Here is a 27432-nt window from a genome sequence, read left to right on the forward strand (position 1 = left end):
GCTCTGATTCTTTCCCTTCTTTGATCTTCCCTTCCTCTTCTGTAAAATGGGGATAATTATAGTTAAGCTACCTACTTCATGGGAATTGAGGAGGTACCTTAGACATGGGAAATATTATAGAATCGAGGTTTAAAGGTTGAAAAAGAGATCCCTATGTTGAGCAGCAGGCAAAGGAAATTATAGGCATAGCAAAGACAGAGGTTTGAAACTATAGGATGTATTAAAGGGACAGATATTTTAGACAGATGATGGAATATGGATTCTTAACATTGCCCATTGAAGTTCCTGAATAGACAATGGACTTGGAGTCAGAAAGCTCTAAGTTCAGATCCTATCTGAATGACTGGCTGTGTGACCCTAGATATATCACAATCTGAACCAGCTTTCTTGTCTCTGAAATGGAGATAATTATAGTACATGAATCCTCATAGGCTGATTATAAATGAGAGGGTTAAATGAAAGAAAGTAAATATTATATTAATGTGATCTTTTAGCATTGAATTGAATTAAATTGTTCTTTCATTTACTGTGCTGTTTGATTACGTGGACTATTTCATTCTACCAACTTAGTTCTCACTTTCCCTACAGATAAAAGAGATATAATGCTACTAAGGGAAAAGAAAGAGCTCTTTCTTTCTACTACAACCCTTGGCTCCACCTTCAGTACTTCCCCCTAGATATGAATATTGCATAATCATGACCTTCTCTCTTAAAACACACACACACACACAGAGAGAGAGAGAGAGAGAGAGAGAGAGAGAGAGAGAGAGAGAGAGAGAGATGGCAATTCTAAGTATACCTCACTTTAAATGATCATTATTTTCACTAAAGGTTTTCTACAAACTGATTATGTCTTTCCATTGACTTCCAAGATCATGTCAGAAATGTTTTATCTTAATTTCTGACTGCTCTGTAGATAAGGTTTGAATTTTACGTTTTGTGAGAATCCTAGTCTAGTAGAGCTATGGAGTCCTCAAAGATTATATAAATTTATCACCTACATTCTATAGATGAAGAAACTGAGGCTCAGAAAGTAAAATAAGCCAGAGGTACAATTGAAATTAGAATGTAGTTCTCTTTGTTTTGATGAAGTTGTCTACCCACTACACCATTCTGTCTTGGTATGATTATTAATAACAATATTTGGGGAGCTTATTATTTAAAGAGCCTCAAATCCATATATATATATATATACAATCATCCACTGGCACTATAAAACAGAATACAGAGCTGAAAGAGACCCAAGTTTTCCCACTGGTAAAATAAGGGGATGAGGTTAGATGATCTCTAATGTCAACTTTGGTGTGAATCCTATGTGACTGACCTTGGAATTAGAAGTAGCTCAAGGTGACTTTGGACAATTCATTTCCCTTCTTATTCAATGGTTATCCAGTCTCTTTTCCAATTGCCCCAGGCCAGGGCTGGATTTTTGGGGAAGGTACTGGAGGACAGATGGTACAATGTAAAAACAGAATTATATAAGATATGGCTCCTGTCCTAGAAAAAAAGTATGGTGCAGTGCTTGACACAGAGTGAACATTTAATAAATCACTCATTTTCCAGTCATGTTTGACTCTTTGTGATCCCATTTGGGCTTTTCTTGGCAAAGATCCTGGAGTGGTTTTACATTTCTTCTCCAACTCATTTTTACAGATAAGGAAACTGAGGCAATCAGGGTTAAGTGACTTGCCAAGGGTCACACAGATAGTGAGTGTCTGAAGCCATAATTAAACTTGGGAAGATGAGTCTTCCTGACTTCAGGCCCAGCATTCTATCCAGTCACACTTTATAAAACTTGTTGACTTATAGACATGAATTTTCATGGATTTTCTTAAAGCGAGGCTTTTGCCTGCACACAGTGTTCATATTGCTCTTGCTTTATATCTGATAAGTTGGTGTTCCTTTGGTCTATCTTTCCCTGACACACCTGCCATGCTATATTTTCTGTCTTACTTGGATTGTAAACATCAGGCTTAGCTCAGAAGGCCTGTATTTGTTAGAGCTCTAGCTTCACTTAGCTTCCTTTCCCTCTCTAGGGCTCAATTTCCTCCTTTGTAAAACCAAAGGTTTGGACTAAAATCCCATCTCAGGTCCCATCTCATTCAAATTCTGTGATTAAATTCCATTTAACAAGTATTTATTAAACTATATTCTTGGTATTACGATGGACGCTGGGGCTGCAAAGGCAAGAGCAAAGACAAGCAAAATAGTCCCTGTTCTTAAGGAGCTTATGTGGAAAGATGCAACACATGCAAAGATAAGTATAAGAAACATACATAATAATTACAACTTAATCTTGGGTTGAGGTACTAGCAAGGGCAGAAATCAGGAAAGCTTCTTGAGAAGGTGGCATTTGATCAGAGCCTGGTAGGGAACTGGAGATTCCAAGAGGTAAGAAAGGAAAGTATTTTAGGCATGGAGGGCAGTCTGTGTAAATGCATAGCAATAAGAATATTGTGTGCTGCAAGCAGCAAGTAAGGCATTTTGGCTAGGCTAGAAATGTGTGACGGTGAGTAATATGTGGTCAGTATGGAAATATAGGTTAGATCCAGATAACAGCTATGATGATGATGAGATAACAACAATGATGATAATGGTGGTGGTGATGATGTTAATTGCAACAAAGTTTAAAGATGGGTCAGTATATGTAGTTTTCCACTCACCTTGCTACTTGGCTTATATTCATTCTAGTCATCCCAAATTCCAACATAACCTAGGCATATGTTTAAATTTTTTTATTATTAATCACTAAAATTGCAACTTCTCTTTATCAATCATCCCTGACCTCTCGTTTCATTTTATTAGAATATTATTTACTTTAAAAACTAGAGAAATTACTTTTCCTAAAAGTAACTGTTCATCCCTATATATTTCAAAACTCCTAATCTCCTAGGTTTAAATACATATCAGTCACTGGTGATACAGTTGAACAACAGTATAACAAATTGTAAAACAAAGATGTAAACAATTATTAGTATTTCAGCTCTAAGAATGATTATAGTTAAAGTCATCTCAAATGCTCATTGCTCACTCCCTGATCTTAATGCTCACTTTTGCCTTGTCAATTTTGGAAACACAGTGCCCCTGTTCAATTTTCTCAGAATAGCAGCCAAAGTTGTTCAAGAATTCCCTTTATAATGTTCCTTTGAAAGATAAAAGCTTAAAACAGTTCTCTTAGGAAAGAAGTTCTCTCTCTCTTTTTTTAAACTGTGGCTTACTTAGTCACACTTTGGTCAGGATAGGGAAACAAATTCACTCGAATAATAGTCTCAATATTCTTTTAATTCTTAAATATAAAGTAATAGCATCTGTAATCTTTTTGAGAGAAGCTACTGAAACTGATGTTACACAATAGTAATAGTAGTTCCCTATGTCTGTATGCTTTCTAGTGTCTAAAGTACTTTCCTTACCAGAATCCTTTGGCTAAATAACTCAAGGATTCTCTTTTTTAACAGATAAATGAAAATCAAAGAGGCTAATTAATTTTTCCAAGGTCACACAGCTAGGAAGCCTCATTGTAGCTCAGGCCCAGACTTGTGGACTCTAGGACTCAGGATTTGTTCTGTACTCTTTATCTCTCTTCATGAGTTCTTTTTCTTAAAAAAAAAAAAAAACTTTTGCTATTTTTAACATTACCAAAATTTCAATCACCTTCCCTTCCTCTTTCAGAAAGCCAGCCTATATAATAAATATTTTTAAAAAGAAGAAAAATCAGCAAAGCTGATCAATATATTGAAAAAGTCTGAAAATATGTGCCTGAATCACATCTATAAACCATCCCACCCTAACTTTACAAAGGACTAATGTGTAATCAGAGGGATCGTAGATTTGGACCTAGAAGGGACTAGAGGAGTTTTCCACTCCAACTCCCTTTATTTTCTAGATGAAGAAATAGGGATCTGACAGGGCAAGCACTCGGGTCAAATAGTAAATTATCTGAGGCAGGATTCAAGCCCAGGTTCTCTGATTCATCTTATCCAAGTCTTGGAGATCATCTTGGCAAAACTCCTCCTTTTATAGGTATCTGAGAATCAGAGGAGGGAGGGTTTTTTTTCCATATTCTAGGAGAAAGGACCAGCATTCATTATTCTTTGGCCAATCTTTGCCTTTCCAGTTCCTCTGCCCCTCCATAAGACTAGGTTTTGGAAGATATAACTAGAGGGAGGAGACAGTAAAAGAGAGATTACTGAGAAGTCTAATGATCAATTGACCCCTTGCCCCATCCCAGCTCTGTCATTATGCTTTCCTGATCTTCATAATTATGTTTGAACCTCTTCCTAGTATTTCCTGAAAGTGTTCCCTGCTCTCCCTACTTCTGCATACTCTACCCATTCTACCTCCCTGATAGCCTCCTGGCTCTATTCACAGCCCCAAAGTTTTAAGCTGGAGCAGCCCTTGAAGATTGTAGCAGCGCCACTGCCTGGCAGAAAGGATCCTAACCTGGAAATCAATCTCCAATTGGCTTCTCACCCACAGTGGTTTTAACTCACTCTGTGGCTTTGGACAAGTGTCTTCCCCAATCTGAGCCGGGATTTTCTCATATATAAAATAGAAATAACCTCTGTCCAGTTAGACTCACAAAGTTGGGAAACTCAACTAAGATAAGGAATGACAGGCAGAATGCAGAGGGTGAGAGCTATTGCTCGGGACAGAGAACGAGAAGAGCTGGGTTCTAGTTCAAGATCTAATAATTGCTACTTCTGTGTGACCTTGAGAAAAATCAAAGCTCAAAACTCTCTCATACTATGCTAATAAGCTCACATTCCTACAGAATGCTCTAGATCATGGATGGTGGATACATGATGTGTAGAATGGTATTTATAAAGCTCTTTTCTTAGAAGAACAATAATGGCAAAGTCATTCAAGCATCATTTCCATTTTATAGAGTGGCAGTGGCTTGCCCACAGTCACATGGCCAGAGAGTGTCCATGTCAGAACTTGAACACAAGCCTTTTTATTTTGGAAAGAGTGCTCTTTGTACTATGCCATGCTGTTCCATAAACAAACAAATCGTATACAGATGAAAGATTATTGTTCTTTTGCACATGTTTAACATATGAAATTACTTGCCATCTAGGGGAGGGGGTAGGGAGGAAAAAAACTGGAACACAAAGTTTTTCAAAGGTGAATGTTGAAAGTTATCTATGCATATGTTTTGAAAAAAATTATTGTTTTTGTTAAGTGGACAAAGAAGGATTCTTCATAAAGACTTTGGTTCCCTCTTCCTCAACTCCCTATGCCATTCTACTGCTTTCCCAATAAATACTCCCTTACCCAGCAGTTGCCTGCCTGCTCTCTGCTCCTGGACAGTGTCCTCCTGCTCACACCTCCTCCTCTTGGTTAATTTAGCACTTAAAGGCACTTAGAGATAAGCAATTTCATATCAATAAAGAGCATGAAAAATATGAAAATGATGGGGCAGCAGACAAGCAAGCAACTGAGGGGCTCCTGGAGAGGGAGGATGAGCTACAATTTAGTGTCTTTGTGGTGAGGGGTTAGTGGAACCAATTTCTCTCTCAGAGTGTTTGTGGCAAAGGGCCTTTCTAAGACTGAGTTTGTGGGGGAGATTTTCAGCCTCTGCATTTTTCTTCCTCTTCCTTCCCTTCCTCCCCTTAGAGCTTACAGAATCAGCACAGCTTGTCTCTGCAATATTTTTCTTGTGGAGATCTGGTCCCTCATAGTCATAGAACATCAACAGCTTCAAGGGCCCTTAAAGAGACCTACTAGTCCAACATACTCATTTAACCCATAAGGCTCAGAGAGGAGAAGGGCACAGTCAAGGTCAGACCCAGTTGGAGATATAGCCAAGACTAGAAAGCAAGTGTCCTGGTTCCTAATGCAATGAAGGTTATGTGATACCACATGGAGGTAGAATTTTGTGGTCCTATATCAACTATGTCATGGTTGGTGAATCATGGGAGTCAGAGCCAGAGAGAATCTAAGAGACCATCTTAGTCCATTTTTCTTCACTGTCCAGCAAGAAAAACTAGCATCCAGACACATGAAGCGATGTGGTTCAGACCACAAGACTAGAAATGAGCAAAATGCTTTTTTAGGTCTCTCCTAACCCTGAACCTAATGCCCTATCCTCTTTACCATGATACTTAAATATATTATCTCATTTGGTCCTCCGAACAGTTCTGGAAGAGAGCTGGTGTGCTTATTATTTAACCCCATTTTATAGATGAGGAAACTGAGAAAGAAAGAGTTTTCTAAGGTCACTCATCTAATAAGAGGTAGATACAGTCCATCAGTCAGTGATCAATTCCAAGTTTTCTTGCTGTCAGTGTAGGGTGTGTCCTAATCATCTCTTCACTGTCTACTTTGTGAGCCCATGGTTTAATGTCAAGCTGCCTTCATGTAGGATTTTGAATTCTCCTGAGCTATCTTCCCTCTTTACCCAGTATCTCATTTGAATATTAACTTAAGGAACACATAATTTTGAAATTTTTAGTACATCAAAAAATCTACCAATACCAACAACCCTAAAGACAAAACCAAAAAACTCGTCAAATATATTCAAAAACTGAACAGAAAGGGTTTAAGGATCATCTAGATTATGCATATCCTTGGGCCTCTCACCCATGGTCCATGCTTTTCTTTATTAAAGCTCAGATTAATTATTATTATTAATAATTCCCATTTTAAAGACTTTTTTCTCATAATAGCCTTGTTCAAGTATGTACAAGGCAATGCAAGTATTATACCCATTTTAAAGATGAAAAAAAGATGAATTTTAGAAAAAAAAATGACTTGTTCATGGTAGCATGACTAATCAGTGTCAGAGATGGAATTAGGAATAATTCACCTGACTCCAGGTCTCCTGTCCTTTTTACTATATCATACTGTCTCATCCCTGTAGAGAAGAGAAGTCTATAATGTTAGATGTGGAAGAATCCTTTGAGATGGATCACCTGGGCAGAAGCATTCTAATTCCTATCCAGAAGAGAAATATGCACTCTCAGAGGTGAAAAACCTTTTGAGTTCATCCGTTAGAGTCGGGCAGCCTGGTGTGATCAGAAGCCTAGACCAGGAGCTGCAGCCTGAGGAGCCCTTTGTCTAGGCTCTGCCACTTGCTGGATTTGTGAAGTTGAAGAACTCACTCCCTGACTTCAATTTACTCATCTGTATGATCTGTAAAATGAGGAGGGTGGTCTGGATCAGAGTTGTCAAAAAGGAGGTTTATACCATTGCTGAACATGGCTTTCCTAAATTCAAATAAAATTAGGAAAATTTTTATAGTATTTTGTTTTCCAAATACATGTAAAGACAATGTTTAGAATTATTTTTTGCAAAATTTTGACTTCTAAAATTTTCTCACACCATCTTTCTCTCGCTTCCTCTATTCCTTAAATAGTAAGTAATTTAATATAGATTATATATGTCCAATCATGTAAAACATATTTCCATATTAGTAGTTGTGAAAGAAGAAACAGATCAAAAGGAAAAAAATAGAAAAAATGTGAAAATAGTATGCTTCAATCCACATACAGAGTTCACCAGTTTTTTCTCTGGATATGAATAGCATTTTCCATCATGAATTCTTTGATATTATCTTAGATCATTGTATTCTGGAGAATAGCTAAGTCCTTCACAGTTGATCATTGAACCATGTTGCTATTACACTGAATAATGTTCTGCTGATTCTGCTTATTTCACTCTGCATCAGTTCCTGTAGGTCTTCTCAGGTTTTTCTGAAATCCATATGCTCATTATTTCTATAGCACAATAGTACTCCATTACATTTATATACCACAACTTGTTTATCCATTCCCCAGTTGATGGGCATTCGCTCAATTTCCATTTTTTTTTGCCACCACAAAAAGAGCTACTATAAATATAAAGTGGGGAAATGTTTACCAAAATAAATAATACATTAGTACATAAATAATATTATTATGTGGTTTTCTAAGTCGATATGGAGTCCCAGGATCCTTATGTTTAGGTTAGTGGCCCCCATTTCTATTTGAGTTTGACATTACTATTGTAAATGATCTCTGAAATTCTTTCATCTCTAAATTCTATGACCCAAAGAACTTTTAAAAGATCTAACCATACAGATCTTCCTCCTACAAAAAGCTAATATGTGAATATTCATATTTTAGAATAAATATATCTGAGTGATAATTCATATTACAAAATTGGGGGTAATCATCTTGGGGGTGATGTTGATCCTTCATTTAGTTAGCTTCACTGGTCCATTTAAATCTCAAGTTGTTCTAATTTTTGGGGGCGGTTACCTATTGCATAATTTTTTTCTCTTCTACTTCAGCTAAAGGGAGAACTGCAAAATATGGTATTTTTTTTTCCATTTCTTTTTTTCTACCTCCCCCCAAGTATAAATTAAATTCTGATGCTCGTGACCTAAGCTGAAAGAAATACTTTGTGTATTTTTGGTTTGGGACCTATTCATGGTGAATGGAAATAAAACATGAGGCAGAAAGGTTTCCTTTTATCCTCCTTAGACCCAGTATTGGGTTCTGTTACTAGCTTCCTTTGAGTTTGTGTGTTCTTCCCTTTCTTACAGGATGCAGTACTGGTCTCGAAGGCTGGAACAAGAGATTGATGGAGTGATGAGAATCTTTGGTGGGGTCAAGCAGCTGAGAGAGGTAATCTCTTTTGGCTTTTTCTTCCAGTCCTTTCTTACTGTTTGGAGTGGATCCTTTCTGTTCTGACAGGATGCTGAACATCATGGAGATATTCGTTCTGTTTTTACCACTGTTTTTGCAATTAGAAATGAACAGAATATACATATATCCTCATATATGTTTAGTCTTTTCTTCCTACAGCTAGTAGACTAAACTATGACTTCTGCAGTGATTATAGCTTTTTGTCATGGAAATTATCTGCATTTCCACAAGCACATTTGAATTTAACAAATTTTTCACATAGCAAAATTGGGCTCAGCAAATCTGCTTTCAGGGCACAAACAGGGCTGATCCAGTCAGAAGCACTTAGTTAAATGTTGGTTAAGAAAAGGGTCTGTGTGAAAAGAAGACTCAGCAAAGTGATCATACTGCTAAGTAGGACCTTTTGGTATTAGGCCAAACATGAAAATGCGATTATATTAGACAGTGTATAGAGACCTCACTCAGAAAAGTCCAGGGCAAGCTGACCCAGATAGAAGGGAAGCTAGCTTGTGAACAGAACTGGGAGGCAAGTACAGAAATGTGTGCTTAGCAAAAATGAAGAATTAAGGGTCTAGAGTAAAGGGTGATTGATTAGCTAAGATATGCTGTATTAAGTCTTTGGAAGATTATGTTAATGTTTAGAGATAGTGATGTGATGAGAAGAATAATCAATCATCACATTAGAACACTATGAAACATGTCTTAATGTCATGTTAAACTGCTTCTAACCAATCATCGTATAAATGGAAATGTGGTAGTTTAGGGGCATGAAGTGATGGGCCCTCTCATTGGGGCTCACTCCATGTGGGAGGCTAATGACTATGCCTATAGGAAATTAGCCTTCTTACAACACTGCCCTATTCATCAGAAAAGAGGGAAGCTGGTGTCTGAAGAAGCAGGCCAGGGTTAACAGAGAATACCAAGTTACATTGAAGAAATAATTAGGAAAGAAAAAGTAGACAGACTAGTTCATATTTTATCAATTTTTTTGTCTTTGGACCTAAGTTGTGGTTCACCTTAGGTATAATAATAATAATAATGATAATAATAATAATAACTATCATTTACAGAGTATTTTAAGGTTTTCAAAATGCTTAACAAATACTATCTTATGTCATTCTTACAATAATCCTGGAAGGTAGATACTATTATCATCCCCATTTCACAGAAGACAAAATTGAAGCAAGTAGAGGTTAATTGACTTGCCCTTGATAATACTGCTAGTGTCTGAAATGGATTTGAGCTCAGATTTTCCTGACTCCAGGTCTAGACTATATTCACCATATCCCTTAGCTGACTTTTCTACTTATTCTATTTCTCTGAATTTTGTTTTTATACTTTATATACGTGTGTGTCTGTGTATCATCCACACTAAAAGTTTCAAATATATGGCTTCAACATTTCCAAATGTGGTTTGAACCAAATTAAAATGTAATTGGGAAATGTTTATCAAAAGAAATAAAAATGCAATGCAATATAGATAGTGTTGATTTGTGGTTTTCTATATCACTACAGAGCCTGTAAGGATCTGATCTATATTCTCACTTCTCTAGAGCAAGCCACATCTGTTTATAGCTTACCACTATGAATGTTTGATGCTCTTCTCACCCCATCATCACAGGTAGTAGTCTGTGAGTTTGTCTGTTGAGGCATAAATCATTTTCTTCTTTGGGGGACAATTTACAAGATGTAGCTGGGGACTCTAATTTCATGTGTGCTCATTGATTCAAGCACCCAAGTGTTGGCAGAGTGTCCCCAGTTTAGGGAGAAGACACAAGCTCCATGGATTGGCAGGGCCCCATTGGGTGTGCCTGACTGTTTTGGCTACCACTGTGGGTGGGTGATTGTGGGGGTGAGATAATGGGAGGAAGGAGTGCAGCAGAGTCAGGGAATTTGTGATTCCTAGGCAAGGTTTGATGCTTCTCCCCTGTAGGTTTGTTATTGTCCTCTGGAGATTCGGAGTTTTCACTGTGACATCTGCAATTTGATTTAATTCAATTCATTGCAAGGAAACAAATGTTACTTTTGTATCTGTGATGTCCAAAGCAGAGTGTCTTGCTGAGGCTCTGGGGGATACATGGACAGCTATTACACAGGTCCTACCCTTGAAAGGATTTTTTATATTTGATGGGAGGCCACGACATGGAATAGCCTGCTCCAATGTCTAATCATGACATGGGGGTGATCCTAGATTCTCGAGGGTTGGGTCAGAGGAAGATGGGCTCTGGGAGGGTCTGCCCACAAATGTGGTCCTGGTGATAGTGAGTATACTTGTTGTGCAAGGACAAATCAGCACATTTTCCATACTATGACTTTTTTTTTTACTTAATAGTATTTTATTTCTTCCAATTATATATAAAGATAGTTTTAAATATTCATCTTTGTAAGATTTTGAGTTCCAAATTTTTCTTCCTTCCTCCTTTTCCTCCCCCTCTCCAAGACATCAAAAGCCTTTAATTGAATTCTAAAGGGGCTGGCATTGGGACCTGCATTGGTGGATGGACTTCCCACATTGACACAATTACAGATCCCTGAAGTATTGAGGTGTGACCGGTATAGAGATAATGATAAGACAAGGGAGAATACAACAAGGACAAAGAAAGGTCCAGCATGGACTCTCAAAAAACTGGAGGAGTCTGACATTCTTTTCAGCTCTGGGAATGAATCACGGAAGACTCTAAGGAAGAAGAGGTGCCCAGGCTGAGCCTTGAAGGGAAACAAGGATTTTAACAAGTGCAAATAAGAAGGAGAATGTATTCCCAGCATGTGAGCCATGCTTTTGAATGCCTGAGGGCAAGAAAGACTCCATAAGGGATTTACCTTGTCTGTAGCCATTCCCTTTCAGTCTCTCCCCATGCCACATATGATTCATTTGCCAATGAATCATAATGATTTCTTCCTATGGGAAGCACAGAATTTCCAACCTAGAAGGACCTTAGTAATCATCCTATTTTTGACCTGTCCTTGAAGGTATAATGAAAAAGCTGCCTAAATATGTTGGGAAGGACCCATGTCTAAGTCCCCTCTGTTCCACTTGTGACATTGAGGAAATCACTTAATTTCTCTGGGTCTCAGTTTTCTTATCCATGATATAAAGAGGCTGGACAAAATGTCCTTTGAGGCCCCTTCAACTGTTGTTCCTTCCCCATCCCTACCATGACATTCCTAACATATGGTCCTTATCTATCCTGGTCAGCCTCACCTGGATGTACTCTAACCTATCGATGTCATTTATATATGCTTCCCACCACCGGGCATGCACCACAAGGTCTGACCACACAAAGGCAGAAGACAGAAGAATTATTGCTTGATATCATACTTCTTTTTATAGCACCATCAGGATGGCCAATGCTATACCTCTCTTGAAACTTTAAATATTGAGGAAGACTTTTTACCCTTACCCTCAGGAATAGCTATTGAACTTTGAGAGGCTTCATCACTGTCTCTCCCATGAAATACTTCCTAGCTCAGAATAATGGATGACCCGGTCAAGCTGACTTTGCCAGTGGTTTCAGATAGAAAATACTTTTTAAGAAATGTGGTTTTATTGCTTTCAAGAATAATAGCACCTAAATGGATGCTCATTTATCATTATTGGATTCAAAGGTACAAGACCTACATCTAAATACCAGTTTTGCCATTTACTAGCTTTAGAATGTTGAGCCAATCCCTTTCTTTCTCTGAGCCTCAATTTCCCAAACTGTAAAATAAGAAGTTGGATTAGATGATCACTAAGGTCACTTCTGGCTCTGAATTCCATGATCTTTGAGTGAGAAGAAAAATGTGCAAATGAAAAAATTGCACTCCCCAAGAGTATGAAGTGGACCCATCATTAATTGAGGGTTCACAGAGGTTTATAAAATGCCCTCAGGAATAACACATTTTGAATGAAGTCACAATTTACTGGACTCTCTTTGGCTCTGGAAGTTATTGATTTTAGACTTAGAAACAAATAGAATATTGAATTACTCACCAAGAAAGAGATTATTTAGGGGTCCTAACCATCTATCCAAGTATGTTTGCATTGTCTCAGAGCCCCAATTAGTGACCCTAATTGTTTTCAACCTTCATCCAAGTTGAGGATGTGAGGTTCTTGCTGTCTCGATCAGAGACATTGCCCGTCTATGTCATCAGTGTCATCAACCTAAGGCTACAGATGTTCAGCTTCTGGTGAGAGGTTTGTTTTCTTCCTTTGATGTTTGATTAATATTTTTCATCTTTTGGAAATGGAATTGGAAGTTTCTCTTTCTGTTGAGGTCACCACCATCCTAACAGTTATCTTGATTTGCAACCTCAGAGTCACCCCTCACTATTCTCTCTCCCTTATTCCCATATCCAATCAATTGTCAAGTTTGAATTCTTCCTCCACAGCATCTCTCACATTTGACCCCATCTCTCCATATATATAGTTTTCTTCCACTGTCATTTCTTTCCTGGACTATTGCCACAGTTTGCTACTTGATCTCGATGCTTGCAGTCTCTTCCCTTCTCCAATCCATCCTTGAGACAGTTGGCATTTTTTCAACCATGTCACTTCTTTATTCTGATTTCTTCTTATTGTTATTATTAGTAATAGTAATATTATCATTACTACTTATTATTATCATTAATTATGTATTCTTATTATAACTTGGATAAAAATGCAAAACTTTTAACCAGGTAAATAAGAGGCCTTCACAACAAGAATCCCATTTACTTTTACAATCTTTTTAAAAATATATATTATTACTGTCTTCCTCTGTTCTAATCAGACTGGCTTGATAAATGTTTCTTTATTCTCATTCTCATTCAAGACATTCCATCTCCCACCTCTACGCCTTTGCCCAAATTGTTTTTCATATCTGGAATGCAATCTCTCCTTTCTTGTACCTCTTAGAATCCCTAGCAGCCTTCAAAGCTCAGTTCAGGTACCACCTCCTACACAAGGCCTTTAGAGAGCCTACCTACCTTGGGGTATTATTGTTCTCTGAGTCTTCACATTCCTTTATATAATTTTCTTCACTCTGTTTTTACTTATGTATATTTGCTATAATTCTTGCTCACCCTTCTCTTTCCAACAGAAATCCTTTGAGGGCAAAGACTTTCATTTTCATCTTTACTTAGCACCTCGGACAGTGCCTGATACACAAATAAGTATTTAGTAACTATTTAATTTGTTATATTGCATAAGTAACAAGGATATCTGAAGGTTCCAGGGTCTCTGATCCTGAGTCTCTGAGGTCTAGAGATCTCCTAGCCTATTCAGGATCCACTTAGAGCAGAAAAGTTTTTGAATCCATGGTGTTGAGCAATATTTTCTCTCTTCTGGAAGTATATAATATTTGACCACAAGGTCTCCTTCCTCACATCACTGAGATTGTGGCAAGCTCTCTATCTGCTGGGTTTCCATTACTTTTTATGCTAAATGGTCACCATCATTGGCTTGACCCACTACCTACTGAAGAAATGTCAGTTTCCCAATGTGGAAAAACAAATTAAAATCCACTGAATATTTATAGATGAGAATTAATTAGAAAGATTGGGCTGTGCCTTAGTTTCCTTATCTGTAAAATGAGAGGATTGGACTGGATAGATATTTTCTTTTTTTTCCTTTTTTTTTTTTTTGGATAGATATTTTCTGAAATGCAACTTTTATTGCTTTCAATGGGTTGGGGTCTTGACACTGCCACTGACATGCTCTGTGATCTTGGGCAAGTCACTATACTTTTTAAACTTCAGTTTTCCTAGTTTTACAATGAGAAGACTGAATTAGATAGTGTGTAAGGCTCCATTTAGGCAACGAAATGGTGCAGTATATAGAGTGCCAGGCCTGGCAACAGGAAGAGTCATCTTTGTGAATTCAAATATGGCCTCGGACACTTACAAGCTATATGTTCCTGAGGAAATGACTTGAAAATTTTTGCTTCAAGTTCCTCATCTGTAAAGTGAGCTGAAAAAGAAGATGGTGAACTTCTTTAGTATCTGTGCCAACAAAATCCTCAATGGTGTCATAAGACTCAGAAACAACTGAAAAACACAATGTTCCATATACCTATAAACTGAGGTTATGTATAACTTGAGTTCACTGCACCATTTAGCTGCTTCTTCATTTTGTTGAGAGGCATTTCTAAAGGAGGGTACTTGAAATACTCCTGGGTGGTGTAGGGTATGGGTATATAAGCATCTCCCATACAGCCTGAGGGACTGGACTGGCTATAATGAACTGGACTGAAAATTGGAATATTGGTTTTCAAATCCTAGCTCTGTCACAGTGTGATTCTTCCTGTCTTTTGGCCTCACTTTGCTTAATAGTTAAATGGGAAAGTTGAACTAGATGGTCTGTAAGGTCCTTTCAGCTCATAATTCTTTCATTCAAGAGGCTTTTATTAAGGTACTTACCCTATGCAGAATCCTGTGCCAGGTGCTGAGATACACAAAGAGTTAAGACAATTTCTCTCTCTCTCTCTCTCTCTCTCTCTCTCTCTCTCTCTCTCTCTCTCTCTCTCTCTGTCTGTCTCTCTCTGTCTCTCTCTCTGTCTCTCTGTCTCTCTCTTTTTCCCTCCCTCTCTCGTTCTCCATGTCTCTGTCTGTATGTCTCTCCCTCTCCATCTCCCTCTCTCCTTCTGTCCCTCTCTCTAAATGATATTCTCAATTTTGATATGGTTCCTATTCCATAAATCTCTTCTCCCTCTTCCTTTTCTTTCCATGATGCACAGCTGATTACAAGAAGGTTGATCTCCTCATGTTCCCCATTCTTCTTAACCTCAGATATTCCAGAGCCTATTTTGTACACTAAGCCTGGAACAAATGCTCTTCCTCATGCTCTTTCAAACCTTCCCTGTCCTTCAGAGAAAGTCCTATCTTTCTGAGAGAGCTTCTTGATTGTGGTACCTGTAATTGATTTCCTTTTTCTCTGAAGTATTATACTTTTTAAAGATTATAAAGTTGGAAGGGCTCTTAGGTTTTCTAATTCAACCTCTCCAGTGCAAATGTCCCTAACAGATAAATCTCTAGTCACTGTTCAAACACTCACAGGGATTGGGAGCACCTCATTCCTTTGTTGGACAGCTATCAGAGTCAAGATGTTCTTTTTTGTGTTGAGTTAATATCTTCCGAGTATCACCTGTTGGTTCATTGCCCTTAGTTCTGCTCTCTGGGAAGGCACAGAAGAAGTTTGCTCTTTCATCCATAGGAACAGTCCTTCAGATATTTGATATTTGAAACACACTTCCTCTCCCCTTTCCCCTCCTCAGGCTGAACATCCCTCTTTCCTTCAGGGAACATAATCTTCAGACCTACTATCCCTTGATACCCTTCCTGGACTTTGGCTGTCCTGGATTAAGCATTGACAGAGCCAAATCAATCTCGTACTAGGGATATTGTAGGAAATCAAAAAGTTGCAAAATTAGAATTCACAGTGACCTTAGGGATCATCTCATTCAATCCTCCTCATTTATGATAAAGAACCCACACTTACAAGAGATGCACTGACCTACTCAAAGCCACAGAGCAAATTAGTGGAAGTTGCAGGGCCCTGATTTTAAATCTAGCATTCTCTCCATTTACCCACATTTCCTTCCTTTATTTTTATTCTTTACAATGTCTATCCTTAGGTATGGGTGCTTCCTCCACAAATGTAGATTGCAAGCTTTCCACAACATTTCAAGCAGCTCTTGAGAAACAATTCTCAGCCGAGTTTTCCACCACACTTTTACAGAGCATTTACCTAAGGGACTGAAGGTGGTCCTCTGATGGTTTGGAGATTCTATGCAGTATCTCCTTTTTGGTCAGTCATGTATTTGCCTAGTATGCTTTATTTTGCTTCTTTTTTTGTGCTGAGGCAATTGAAGTTAAGTGACTTGCCCAGGGTCACACAGTTAGGAAATGTTAAGTGACTGAGACCAGATTTGAACTCAGGTACTCTTGACTTCAGGGCTAGGGCTCTGATCCACTGCACCACCTAGCTGCCCCTATACTGCTTCTTCATTTTCCTTCAAATTAACATTTATTTAACTCCTAGATATGTGCAAGACAGTATGCTTAGCCACCAGCAATACAAAGGTAGATAGAGGAATAATCTTGCTCTCAAGACGTTTATAGTCTAATGGGGTTGGAGGAAAGAAAGAAAGAGAGACAGATTGAGAGACAGACAGAGACAAAGAGACAATATATTACATAGTATATTACAAGGAAGAAGGTGAAGGAGAGCTGAGAGATATGTAGAAAAGTCATTTTCACTGGGTAAGGTCAGGGGGAAATGAAAGAAGACTTCAAAGATGTGTAGAATCTTTTCTGTGACTTAAGAGATAAACCTTAGGAAATTGCTTTGGGACTTGCCCAACATCAGTCAATTGATAAGTGTCTAAGGTGGGATTTGAATCACTCTCTTCCTGACTCCATACCCATTGGCTCTATCTACTATCCCATGCCATCTTTGATGGAAGAGGGACCTCCCCCAAAATATAAAACTCCTGAATTTTTCCTTCTTTCAGCAAGCTAATAATGGCACCCTGATGAAGCCTCCTTTTGCCCAATATACATCTTTCCAGTGCTTTCAGGTTTATTACAAATTATAAATTCTTAAATCTGGGTGTTCCATGATTCATAGCCCTCACTGGCAGAATATGGGGGCAGAAGAGCCAGGGACCCTCTTTTTGTGAGAGACAGCCTGCCAAAGGGAAAGAATGTTCATTAGGCTGGAAGACCAGGATTCCAAGTTCTGCCACTGCCTGACCCCGGGCAAATAATTTCTTTGATATAGACCTCCAATTCCTCGTCTGCAAAATGAGTATATAATAACACCTTCTGAACTCCCCTATTACTGTCAAGGGAATCATTTAATAAAATACTGTTGACTGATTGGCTTGACTGCAGTGGGAGAGAGTGGAATGGACACTGGCCTTACAATGTGACAGGAAGCTTGGATCACAATCTCTGTTCTGCTATTTTTTATTAGCCATTGTATGACCACACATAGATCACTTTGCCTGTTCAAGCCTGTTTGCTCATCTGTAAGTAAGGATAATAATATTTATATTCCTGACCTCATAGGGTTGTTGTAAACAAAGAAACTTTGTTCCCTAAAAGCTGTATAGTAAGGGAAGGTATTATAATAACTATCATTATTATTACTTCAAACAACATTTGAGGCACAAAATGAGAAAACTGTGCAAATGCTTTGGAAATGCTAAGGTGTTTTAATGACCCAGCCTCCTCAGTGTTCCTGGAACTTAGCATTCTGTCTCCTATCACCTTCAGACATTCTTACCTCTCCTTAAACTCTTCAAATCCTTAACTCCTTCCAAGGCTCAAATTGCCCCTTCATATGTCAGTTTGTGTGTGTGTGTCTGTGTGTGTGTGTCTGTCTGTCTGTCTGTCTGTGTGTTTCTCTCTCTCTCTCTCTCTCTGTTGCTCTCTTTTCTCTCCTCTTTCCTTTTCCCCCCCTCCCTCTCTCTGTCTCTCTCTCTGTGTCTCTGAATCTCTCTCTCACTCTCTCTGTCTCTCTCTGTCTTTGTTTCTGTCTCTCTCTGTCTCCCTCTCGCTCTCTTTATCCCTCTCTTTGTCTCTCTCTGTCTCTCTCACTCTCTTTCTCTCTTTCTGTCTCTGTCTCTCTTTCGCTCTCTCTATCTCTTTCTGTCTCTCTGTCTCTCTCTGTGTCTCTCTCTTTGTCTCTCTTGCTCATCCTCTCCTTCTCTCTCTCTTTTTCCTCCCCTCTCCATTTCTCCCCTTTCCCCTCTCCTTCTTCTGCTCTCTCTCTCTCTTTTGCTCTCTCTGTCTCTCTGCCTCCCTCTCGCTCTCTATCTCTCTCTTTGTCTCTGTCTGTCTGTCTCTCTTTCTCTCTTTCTTTCTCTCTCTCTGTCTCTGTCTCTTTCTGTGTCTCTGTCACTGTCTCTCTCTCTCTTTCGCTCTCTCTGTCTCTCTGTCTCTCTCTGTGTCTCTCTCTTTGTCTCTCTTCCTCATCCTCTCCTTCTCCCTCTCTTTTTCCTCCCCTCTCCCTTTCTCTTTTCCCTTTCCCTTCTCTTTCTTCTGTTCTCTCTCTCCCCTGACACTTTCTCTCCTCCTCTTTCCCTGCCCATCTTGCCTTTACTCATGAAGGACATGTTGTATCACTCCCAGTAGAATCTAACCCCCTTAAAGATAGGGAAGTAGTCTTCCATCCAGAATAGCTGTATATATAGTAGACACACAATAGATACTTGTTGATACTTCTATAAAGCTGTCAGATGTTATTACTTGACTTTTAATTTCATATTGTATTTTTATCTTAAGAGGGAGTTTTGTCTCCCATCTACAATGATTTCCCAAGGGCAGAGCCTGAACCCTTTTGTGGGCCCCTAGCCAGGGTTGTAAGCCATGAGTTTATGGCGTGTGTGAACAGTGCATGAATACAAATGTCTGTCAGCCCAGATTCTGGTTTGTGGTGGATAAGAACACTTTCTTTTCTCCTCACATATATAATGAGAAGCCATTTCCCTGTTCAGTTTCTATCCTGTGAGCCTGGAGCTGACCCTGGGCCCTAGATAAATAGCTGCAATGGAAAGAGCCTCCTTGGAGTTTGTCAGGTATTGTTTATTGATTCGAAAGAAAAATTGGAGAATTTTGCTGGTCCTGACCACCCACCCCACTTCCTCTCTGCCCACCTCTGCCACCCAAGGGAAGGACAAGGACCTGGACTCCAATTATTGACTGGAATCTCATAACTGTTGAGTCACATGAGGCGTGAAATTTGTGGTCAGATATATGGTGTCCGAGAGCGAGGTGGCACTGAATATTTCATCCTGTTGGAGGACAGTTGTTCTGAGAAGGTTCATCTTAACCCTTCAGCTGTCAGGCAGGATGCAGGACAGACCAAGCACTCCCATTTCATCTTGCCACCTTCACATCAGACATCATTCCTTTAATTCCGATGATGTGCCCCTCTCTTTGTTCAATGTTGTGGTTAAGGTTAAAAAAAGAGTTACTATCTTTGAGGAAAACCTAAAAAACCACAGACAGAGTTAGAAGGACCCCTAATAATAATGGAAGACATTTATGTTGCTCCTGAAAGTTTACAATGACATTTTTACATACTATGTTATTATCTTTATGTTACAACACATTAGATATATCACCCGCACATACATTATCTTATGTTATCCTTCTGACAATCCTGTAGGTGAGAACAGGCATTTTTATCTCCCTCTTATGGATGAGGAAACTGAGGCTAAACAAGTTAAGTGACTTTCCGGTGACAAAGCTAGCAAAGATCAGAGGAAGAATTGGAGTCTATGTGGCTCCTCACGCTCTTTCCAGCTTTCTTGCCACACTGTTTGCCACAGCAGCCTGAGAAGAGAGAATAACAAAGAGCTTAGGCACTGTCTAGTCCATACTCAGAAAACAAAATGGATTTGGAATAGTGAGACCTGTTCTTTATTTCTGAGTATCTTTAGGTAATTCACTTCATCTTTCTGAACCTGTTTCCTTATCTGTAAAAGGGGTTGGGAATGATCTTTAAGGTACTTTGCAGCTCTAATCCTTCCAATTCTTTGAACCCCTTATTTTATAGCTGGAGAAACTATAGTCTTAAACAGGGGAAGGGGCATAAAGGCAAGATTGCTATGTCTGGGGTGGTCAGAGAAGGGAACAGGACTCAAAAAATAGGCTTTGAAGAGGAGGAGAGAAGAGGGCATGTGAGGTAGGATGGAGCAGAAGCAGGAGGCAGCAAAGGCCCTGCTGTGGGCAGAGGATGCTGAAGAGGCTGGCCTCTGTCCAGGCCTGGTTCATGTGGATTCTGGCTCAGGCTGGGCCCCAGGATGGTTGGAGAAGTTTATGCTGACCGCACAGTTTTAAGCTTTTATTCCTGGACCCTCTCTGAATCTCTCCCCCACATTCCTCCCTTTCCCACTGCCTGTTCTCCCAAGGCCCTCGGAGGTGCTCCAGTTTTTCCTCACCTGCTTTCTCAGCTCTTTACCTCCTGCTGCCAGCCTGGCTGCCAGCTTTTGGCACAGGCACTGGAGAAGGGGATGGGGGATGGGGACAAGCAGAATTTATGTCTGCTGGGGAGGGAGGGAGGGAGGGCAGTCCTGGCTGACTGAAAGAGGGGCTGCCAGGCTAAGACAAGGCACTCAGAGGGAGCCCCTTCTCGACCTGAGATTGAACTCTTCATCAAAAACATTTCCTGAGCATCAGCTATGTGTTAATAATAAGTTTTTCTGTCGAATTCTACTGAAAGAGGTGATATAGTGCAATAGAAAAAGAAGGAGGGGCAGCTAAGGTAGGATGTGAGACTGATTCCAACCTCAGACACTTACTGATTATGTGAGTCTAGGTAAGTCACTTAATTCCAATCGCCCTCTTCCACCAAAAAATAATAATAAGAAAAAAAAAACAAGATTTGAAATCATAGAGCTCTGAATTCAAATCCTCAATCTAGTACATTATCTGTATGATCTTGGGCAAGCCACCTAACATTTTAAGACCTCACTTTCCTCTTCTAGAAAATGTAGGGGAATGGACTTGATAAGGTCCCTTCTAGTTCTAAGTTTGATAAGCAGGGAATAAGGAAGAGAGGAATAGGTAAGACTCTGCCTTACTTTGACTGACTCCATCAGGGAATTGAGGTGGAAAAGGGAAGGAGATAAAATAAAAGGAGCTCAATTTGCAAAAACTAGTTGTTATAAGGGCTTCACATAAGGATGGGGGGTGTAGCTTAAATGGTGCAAAGGATAGAATGCCAGGGTTGGATTCAAGAAGACTTATCCTCATGAGTTCAAATCTGGCTGTGTGGTAGGGCAAGTCACTTAACCCATTCTGCCTCAGTTTTCTCATCTGTAAAATGAACTGGAGAAGGAAATGACAAACCACTCCAGTGAACCTGCCAAGAAGACCCCAAATGGGGTGACAAAGAGTAGGGTACAACTAAAGCAACTAAACAGTGACAACAATGAGGAATTCAGACAAAGAGCTGCAGCAGTTTAGAAGAGAGAGAGAGAGATCCCTATAGGTTGATGTGATCAAAGAAGAGTTTCCAGAGAAGGTGGGACTGTTCTATGGACTAATTATACCACACTTGGAATTCTGAGTTTTAGTCCGAGTGCCACATTTTAGGAAAGGCAATGAAAAAATGGAGGGTGTTAAGAGGAGATCATTGTTCTCACATCATATCAGGACTATTTGGAAGAGGGGATGCGTATTTAACCATAAGGAGAGGACTTGTGGAGAACTTGATTTTGTCTTTAAGTATTTGAAAGGCTGTCACATCAAAGTAGGATTTGCCTTTTTTCTTCTTAGTCCCGGAAGGCAGAAATAGGAACAATGGGTAGAAGTTGCAATGAGGTAAATTAAAACAATTAGAGCTAACCTAAAGTGGAATGAATTGAGTCTATAGGAAATGCAAAGGATGATCACTATTGGATATGCCATAGAAGGGGATCTTGTTCAGGTGCAGATAAGACTAAGTAACTGTGTCTTCCTGCCTTTAAGTTTCTGTGACTTCAGGGGGACTCTGAAGAACAGGCAGGATTTTGAGAGAAGAGATATGAACTGGTAAGAAACAGGTGTCAAGGAACAGCTTGGGCAGCATTAGAGAGACAGGGACATTCAAGGTGTGTGTTTATAAGCCCTTGAAGAGACCAGTTTGGCTGGAGCAAAAGTGCATTTAGAAGAACAGCAGGAAAGGAGGTTGGGGCCAGATTGCAGAGGGCCAGGAATGTGAGGAATTGGGATTTCATTAGATAAGCACTGGGGAACCACTAAAGAGTTGGTTTTAAGCATGAGAGTAACATGAGCAGAGTGATGTGTTAAGAAAGTGTATCTGTCAGCACATGGAAAATTGATTGGAAAAGGGTGGTGGTGGTAGGGATTGCAGAAGAGGCCATTCTAGCAATCCAGATAAGTGAGCATAGGATCATAGAATTAAAACTAGAAAAGAACTCAAAGGACATTTGATCTTTTATTTTTACAGATGAGGTAACCAAGGTCCAGAAAAGTTAAATATCTTGTTCATGGTGCATAGAGAATGAAAAGATAATATAGTACAATAGAAAAAGGAGGATCTGAATTTGAACCCAGGACTTAGGACTTTTTGTTCATTTTTTATCTTTCCATTATAACATATGGACATGATGAATGCCTAAGGAGAGTGGCCTAATGGAGTTGAGATGAGAGAATTAGCAGAGGAAGAGATAAGAAGAATTGGTGACCAAAAGAGAGAGGGAGGAGTCATAATGCTTAAGAGTTTGATCCTGAGTGACCAGTCCAGTCATGGTAGCATTGTGGGAAAGAGCAATTTAGAATGAGGAGAGCAGCAGGTGCTGGGGGACTGATAATAAGCTCAGGGTGGGACATGTTGCGTTTGAAGTGTTGGCAGGATATTCAGGTGGAGATACCCTGCGGGCCACTGGAGATTCCAGAAGTGAGTTCAGGAACAGTCAAAGCTACAGATGGAGATTTGGGAATCATCAGCATCGAGGTGATAATTGAAATCCTAGAAGAAAATCAGATTGCAGGGGGAGGCCTAATAGAGCTAGAGCACAGGGCTCAGGGTAGAGTCCCTGAGGACATTGCTATTTAGTTGGGAAAGGCAACATCAAAGGCCAGACAAAGAAAAAAATTAGATGGTGCCTTGGAAAAAATGCTGGGCAGTCAAAAGGTATAAACTGCTTTAAACAAACCCAATATATGAAAATCCCAATTTACAAAAAAGGGATCAAGTGAAGTTGAGTCTTTGCTTTATAAAAGAGATCACTGAAGGGTTGGGTTCTACAGGATTGCATTTTAGATAAGATCGTTAATTTTTTGACCAAACTCATGATTTATTCTGTGTAGGGAGTTCTAGATGAGGAAATCCTCCTCCTCTCCCCCCCAAAAAAAAATCAGTAACTTCTCTGCAACTATCATCTTAGAGAATTGTTCACTTTACTAAGAAGTTAAGTGATTTGCCCCAAATTACAAGCATTTTTTAATAGAAGGGACTTTAACTCATGTCCTCCCAATTCCAAGGCCAACTTTCTATCTACCATGCTGATCTTGCTCTAAAATAGATTTAGATTTTCAAAAAAAAATCTACGTGAGAATAATGCATGAATTGAAATAACATAAAATATATCCGAAAAGATAGGTAGGAGCCAGATTGTGGAAGATTGCAAATGCTGGGCCAAAAACTAAAAGGTTCCAGTCATAGTAAATTATGACATAATATTTAAGCAGGAGGCTTATTGGTTTTATTTAATGTGTTTTTGAGGAAGTGGGATAATTTAACTTGATATGCCCAGATCTCTGAGCATGTTGTGTTCAGGATAGGATTTGACTATATGCAACCAAATTTGAAAATAGACATAGATTTTAATTCTGTATCTTGGTTTGACTGAAGAAAATGTATTACATATGCTACAGTTACCACATACTTATCTGTGAACATCTTGTATCTTCAACTATCTCTCCCCAACAGAATATAAGTTTCTTTAAGGTAAGTGATGTTTTGTTTTGTTTTTTGTATCCTAAGTGCCTAGCAGAGTTCCTTGCAAATGGCAAGAGCTTAATAAACATAATTTCAATCGAAAAAAATCTATCTTTACATTTTTAAAACTTTCAAATCTGTTATGTAAATGGAGGGATGTTGGGGGGAGGGGTTAATTCACTGCTGATTACCCCTGTTTGGTACTGTGTCTCCCCTATCATATAGCATTTCCAAGTTTTATATTTTATAGTCAGTGCCCCCATTTCAACTCTTCTACCCCATCATAAGCTGGTCCAGCTTCTTTCCTTTGCTCCTACAAGAGACAAACTGTAACAAGCCCCACACTCATTCCAAAAGACAGGACTTTTGAGTTGAAGAGTGGAAATTACATTTTGCTGAAGACCTTACCCCACTCCCCCAGAACCATAACTGCTTGTGATTTGTGCTTCAGCAGAAGTCAATGATTCTCCATCCATCTCTTTCCTACTCATCATAGCTTCAAGTTTCTCTCCACCTCAAACCCTAGTACTATAGCCTCCTTCCCACCACTACTGCACCCAGAAAGTGAAATGATGCTGGAATGTTGACAGACAGAGAAAGCTGTAAAATTCTGTATCTTGGAAAGTTCATCCCTCCTTCTTTTATCACTAATAACCCATTGAGATAAAGAAAGCTAGATGTCATCCCCCAATTTGACTTGCTCAAGGCACCACAAATGATTGTTGGGGGAGCAAAGGAAGCTGGCTTAGACTTAAGGTACCATCTTAGAATTAGGTAGGGCATCAGTGGCTCAGGGAATCAGGACCTTTATTACCCTAAGATAATATCCAATGTATAGATTTGGAAGATTCATCATTCTCTTAGACTTCCTTTCCTTCCTTGATACCTTCCTTTTCTTTCTGACCTGGGGATGGGAGAGACCTTTGGCCCTGAGCTATGGAAGAAGTGGCTGCTTTTCAAGACAAGTTTTTCTTCTTTTTTTCCCCTTCACTTTCCGCTTTGACCCAGTTGAGTGACATTGGCCAAGTAGTATTCCTTCACCTTGCTAATGGGCCTTTTGTTTAGACTATTTGAAGACCAATTATGCTAGATAATTATGGATAGTAGAGGAGAAAAAAAATCACAGAACTTATTGTTAGATCTGAGTTCTAGTCCCTAATCTTCAACTAACTGGTTGTGATTTTAGACTAGTTCCTTTTAATCTAGGATTACAGAAAAAAATTTTTTGCTTTTTCTCTCTTCCTCATTTTTCATATCCATTTAGTCACCAAGTCCTACTGATTCTGTCTGGGCAACATCTGGACAATATCTATTATCTCCTCTCTATCCACTATCGTCATCCTTGTCATCCTCCCTACTTGTACCACGCAATGGCATAACAGAGCCTTTCATCTCCATTTTCTCTCACCACACTCCCTTCATATGCTGCCAGACTAATTTCTTTTGTGTACAGATCTAGTTAAGTCAAGTCTCTATTCAAAGCCAAATATAGGCACAAAGTAAAAAAGAACCTGTTGTTCCCTACCCTCTCTCTAATGCTCTCCCTGGTTGTCTTCAATTGCCATCTTCCTTCTCTTCCCCAGTGGTTTCAGGAGTTCCTTTCTTCCACATCCATCTTTGCTCTCTGTTGTTATTATTAATTAGGATTAGTCAATTAATGCAATTAATGAATGGTTTTATGAACAGGTAGTTTTCAGAAGAAGAATTCAAAGCTATCAATAGCCAAATGAAAAATTCTCTAAATCTAATTAAAAATTAGAGAAACAGAAATAAAAATAATTCATACCACCTCATATTTATCAGATTGGCTAACATGGCAGAAAAAGAAAATAACAAATGCTGGAAGAGATGCTGGAAAAACAGGTATAATGCATTGTTGAAGGAGTTGTGAAGTGGTCCAATCATTCTGGAGAACAATTTAGAACTATACCCAAGGGGGCTATAAATCTACTCATATCTTTTGAACCAGCAATACCACTACTAGGCCTGTATTCCAAAATGATCAAAGAAAAGTAAAATTGACCAATTTATACCCCCCAAAACTATATCAGCTCTTTTTATGGTGCCAAAGAATTGGAAATTAAGGGGATGCCAATTAATTGGAGCATGGTTTGTGATTCTGAGAGAATACTATTGTGCTGTACTAATAGATGAAGGGGATGGTTTTAGAAAAATATGGGAAGACTCATATGGACTAGTGCAAAGTGGTGAGCAGAACATTGTACATAACACCACCAATATTATAGCTATCATCAATCGTGAAAGACTTAGTTATTCTGATCAGTATCATGATCTAATAATTCCAAAGTTCCTGTGATGAAAACTTTTTTGAGAGGCAATTGGGGTTAAGTGACTTGCCTAGGATCACACAGATAGTAAGTGTTAAGTGTCTGAGACCGAATTTGAATTCAGGTCCTCTTGATGCTGGGCTGGTGCTCTATCCACTATGCCATCTAGATACTTTTGCTTTCTACACCAGAGAAAGAATTGACAAATCTTGAGTGCAAATTGGAGTATATTATTTTCCCTTTATTTTCCTTGATTTTTTTTGCAATATAGATAATATGAAAATGTTTTGCATGACTTCACATGCAAAATGGTATCATATTGCTTGTCTTCTCAAGGGGAAAAGAAGAGGAAAGAGGAAAAGAAAGAGAGAATTTGGATTCAAAATAAAGAAAAAGAATGTTAAAAAATTAACATAAAATAAAATAATGGATGATTCCCACTTCTGTCATACTTCAAGTTTTATTGAACCTTTTCCTCAAGACAGTCCTGTAAAGTAGGTAATGAAAGTTTTATTATTCCCATTTTAAAGATGAAAAAACTTAACCTCAGAGAAAGAAGTAATTTTATCCTAGCCACTGAGCTATCTATGACAAAGCCTGGTTCCAAATACAGGTCTCCTGAGTCCAAATTCCAAACTCTTTTTATCATATCTTAATTATTAGGAATTACATTATTAGGAGTCTTAATTATAAAGAATTACGAGTATTCCCTGTTCCTAGGGCAAGGGATTTATTTAAATGAAGCCTTTTCTTGCTTTCTGGTTTGTTCCCTCTTTGCTCCCCACTCTTTTCATGCCCTCTCCCCTTCTCCCCCTCCCTCCCAAGTTGGGGATACTAAGCTTTGTCCTCCCTTTCAGTTTTCCTTACTGCTCTGAGCTCTTCTAATGTTCTGAATTAGCAAAGATCCTCCTAAATCTTTCCTTCATGGGTCCCTTCCTCCAGTTTTCTTTCCTTTCACCCTTGCTTCTCATTCTTTACCATATTGCACCCATCCTGGGGGGAAGATCAGGGAACCAGATGCTTTGCCTTTTAATTCATTTGCATAATGAGGCTAATGGGGATGAATAATTCATAAGGGTGCCTAAGAGTAGTGGGCATA

The 27432-nt window shown here is 39.0% G+C and overlaps 1 protein-coding gene across 1 annotated transcript in view; it reads left to right on the forward strand.

The window, feature by feature from the left end:
* The window catches only part of CACNA2D2 (calcium voltage-gated channel auxiliary subunit alpha2delta 2), a 441743-nt gene that overhangs the window by 63399 nt on the left and 350912 nt on the right, over positions 1 to 27432 (forward strand). The window contains exon 2 of the mRNA XM_051985848.1: positions 8528 to 8609. Coding sequence (XP_051841808.1) covers positions 8528 to 8609 — 82 coding nt within the window. The remainder of the gene's footprint in view (positions 1 to 8527; positions 8610 to 27432) is intronic.

The sequence above is a fragment of the Antechinus flavipes genome, chromosome 1 (genome assembly GCF_016432865.1).
Source record: "Antechinus flavipes isolate AdamAnt ecotype Samford, QLD, Australia chromosome 1, AdamAnt_v2, whole genome shotgun sequence".
Classification (NCBI taxonomy): domain Eukaryota; kingdom Metazoa; phylum Chordata; class Mammalia; order Dasyuromorphia; family Dasyuridae; genus Antechinus; species Antechinus flavipes.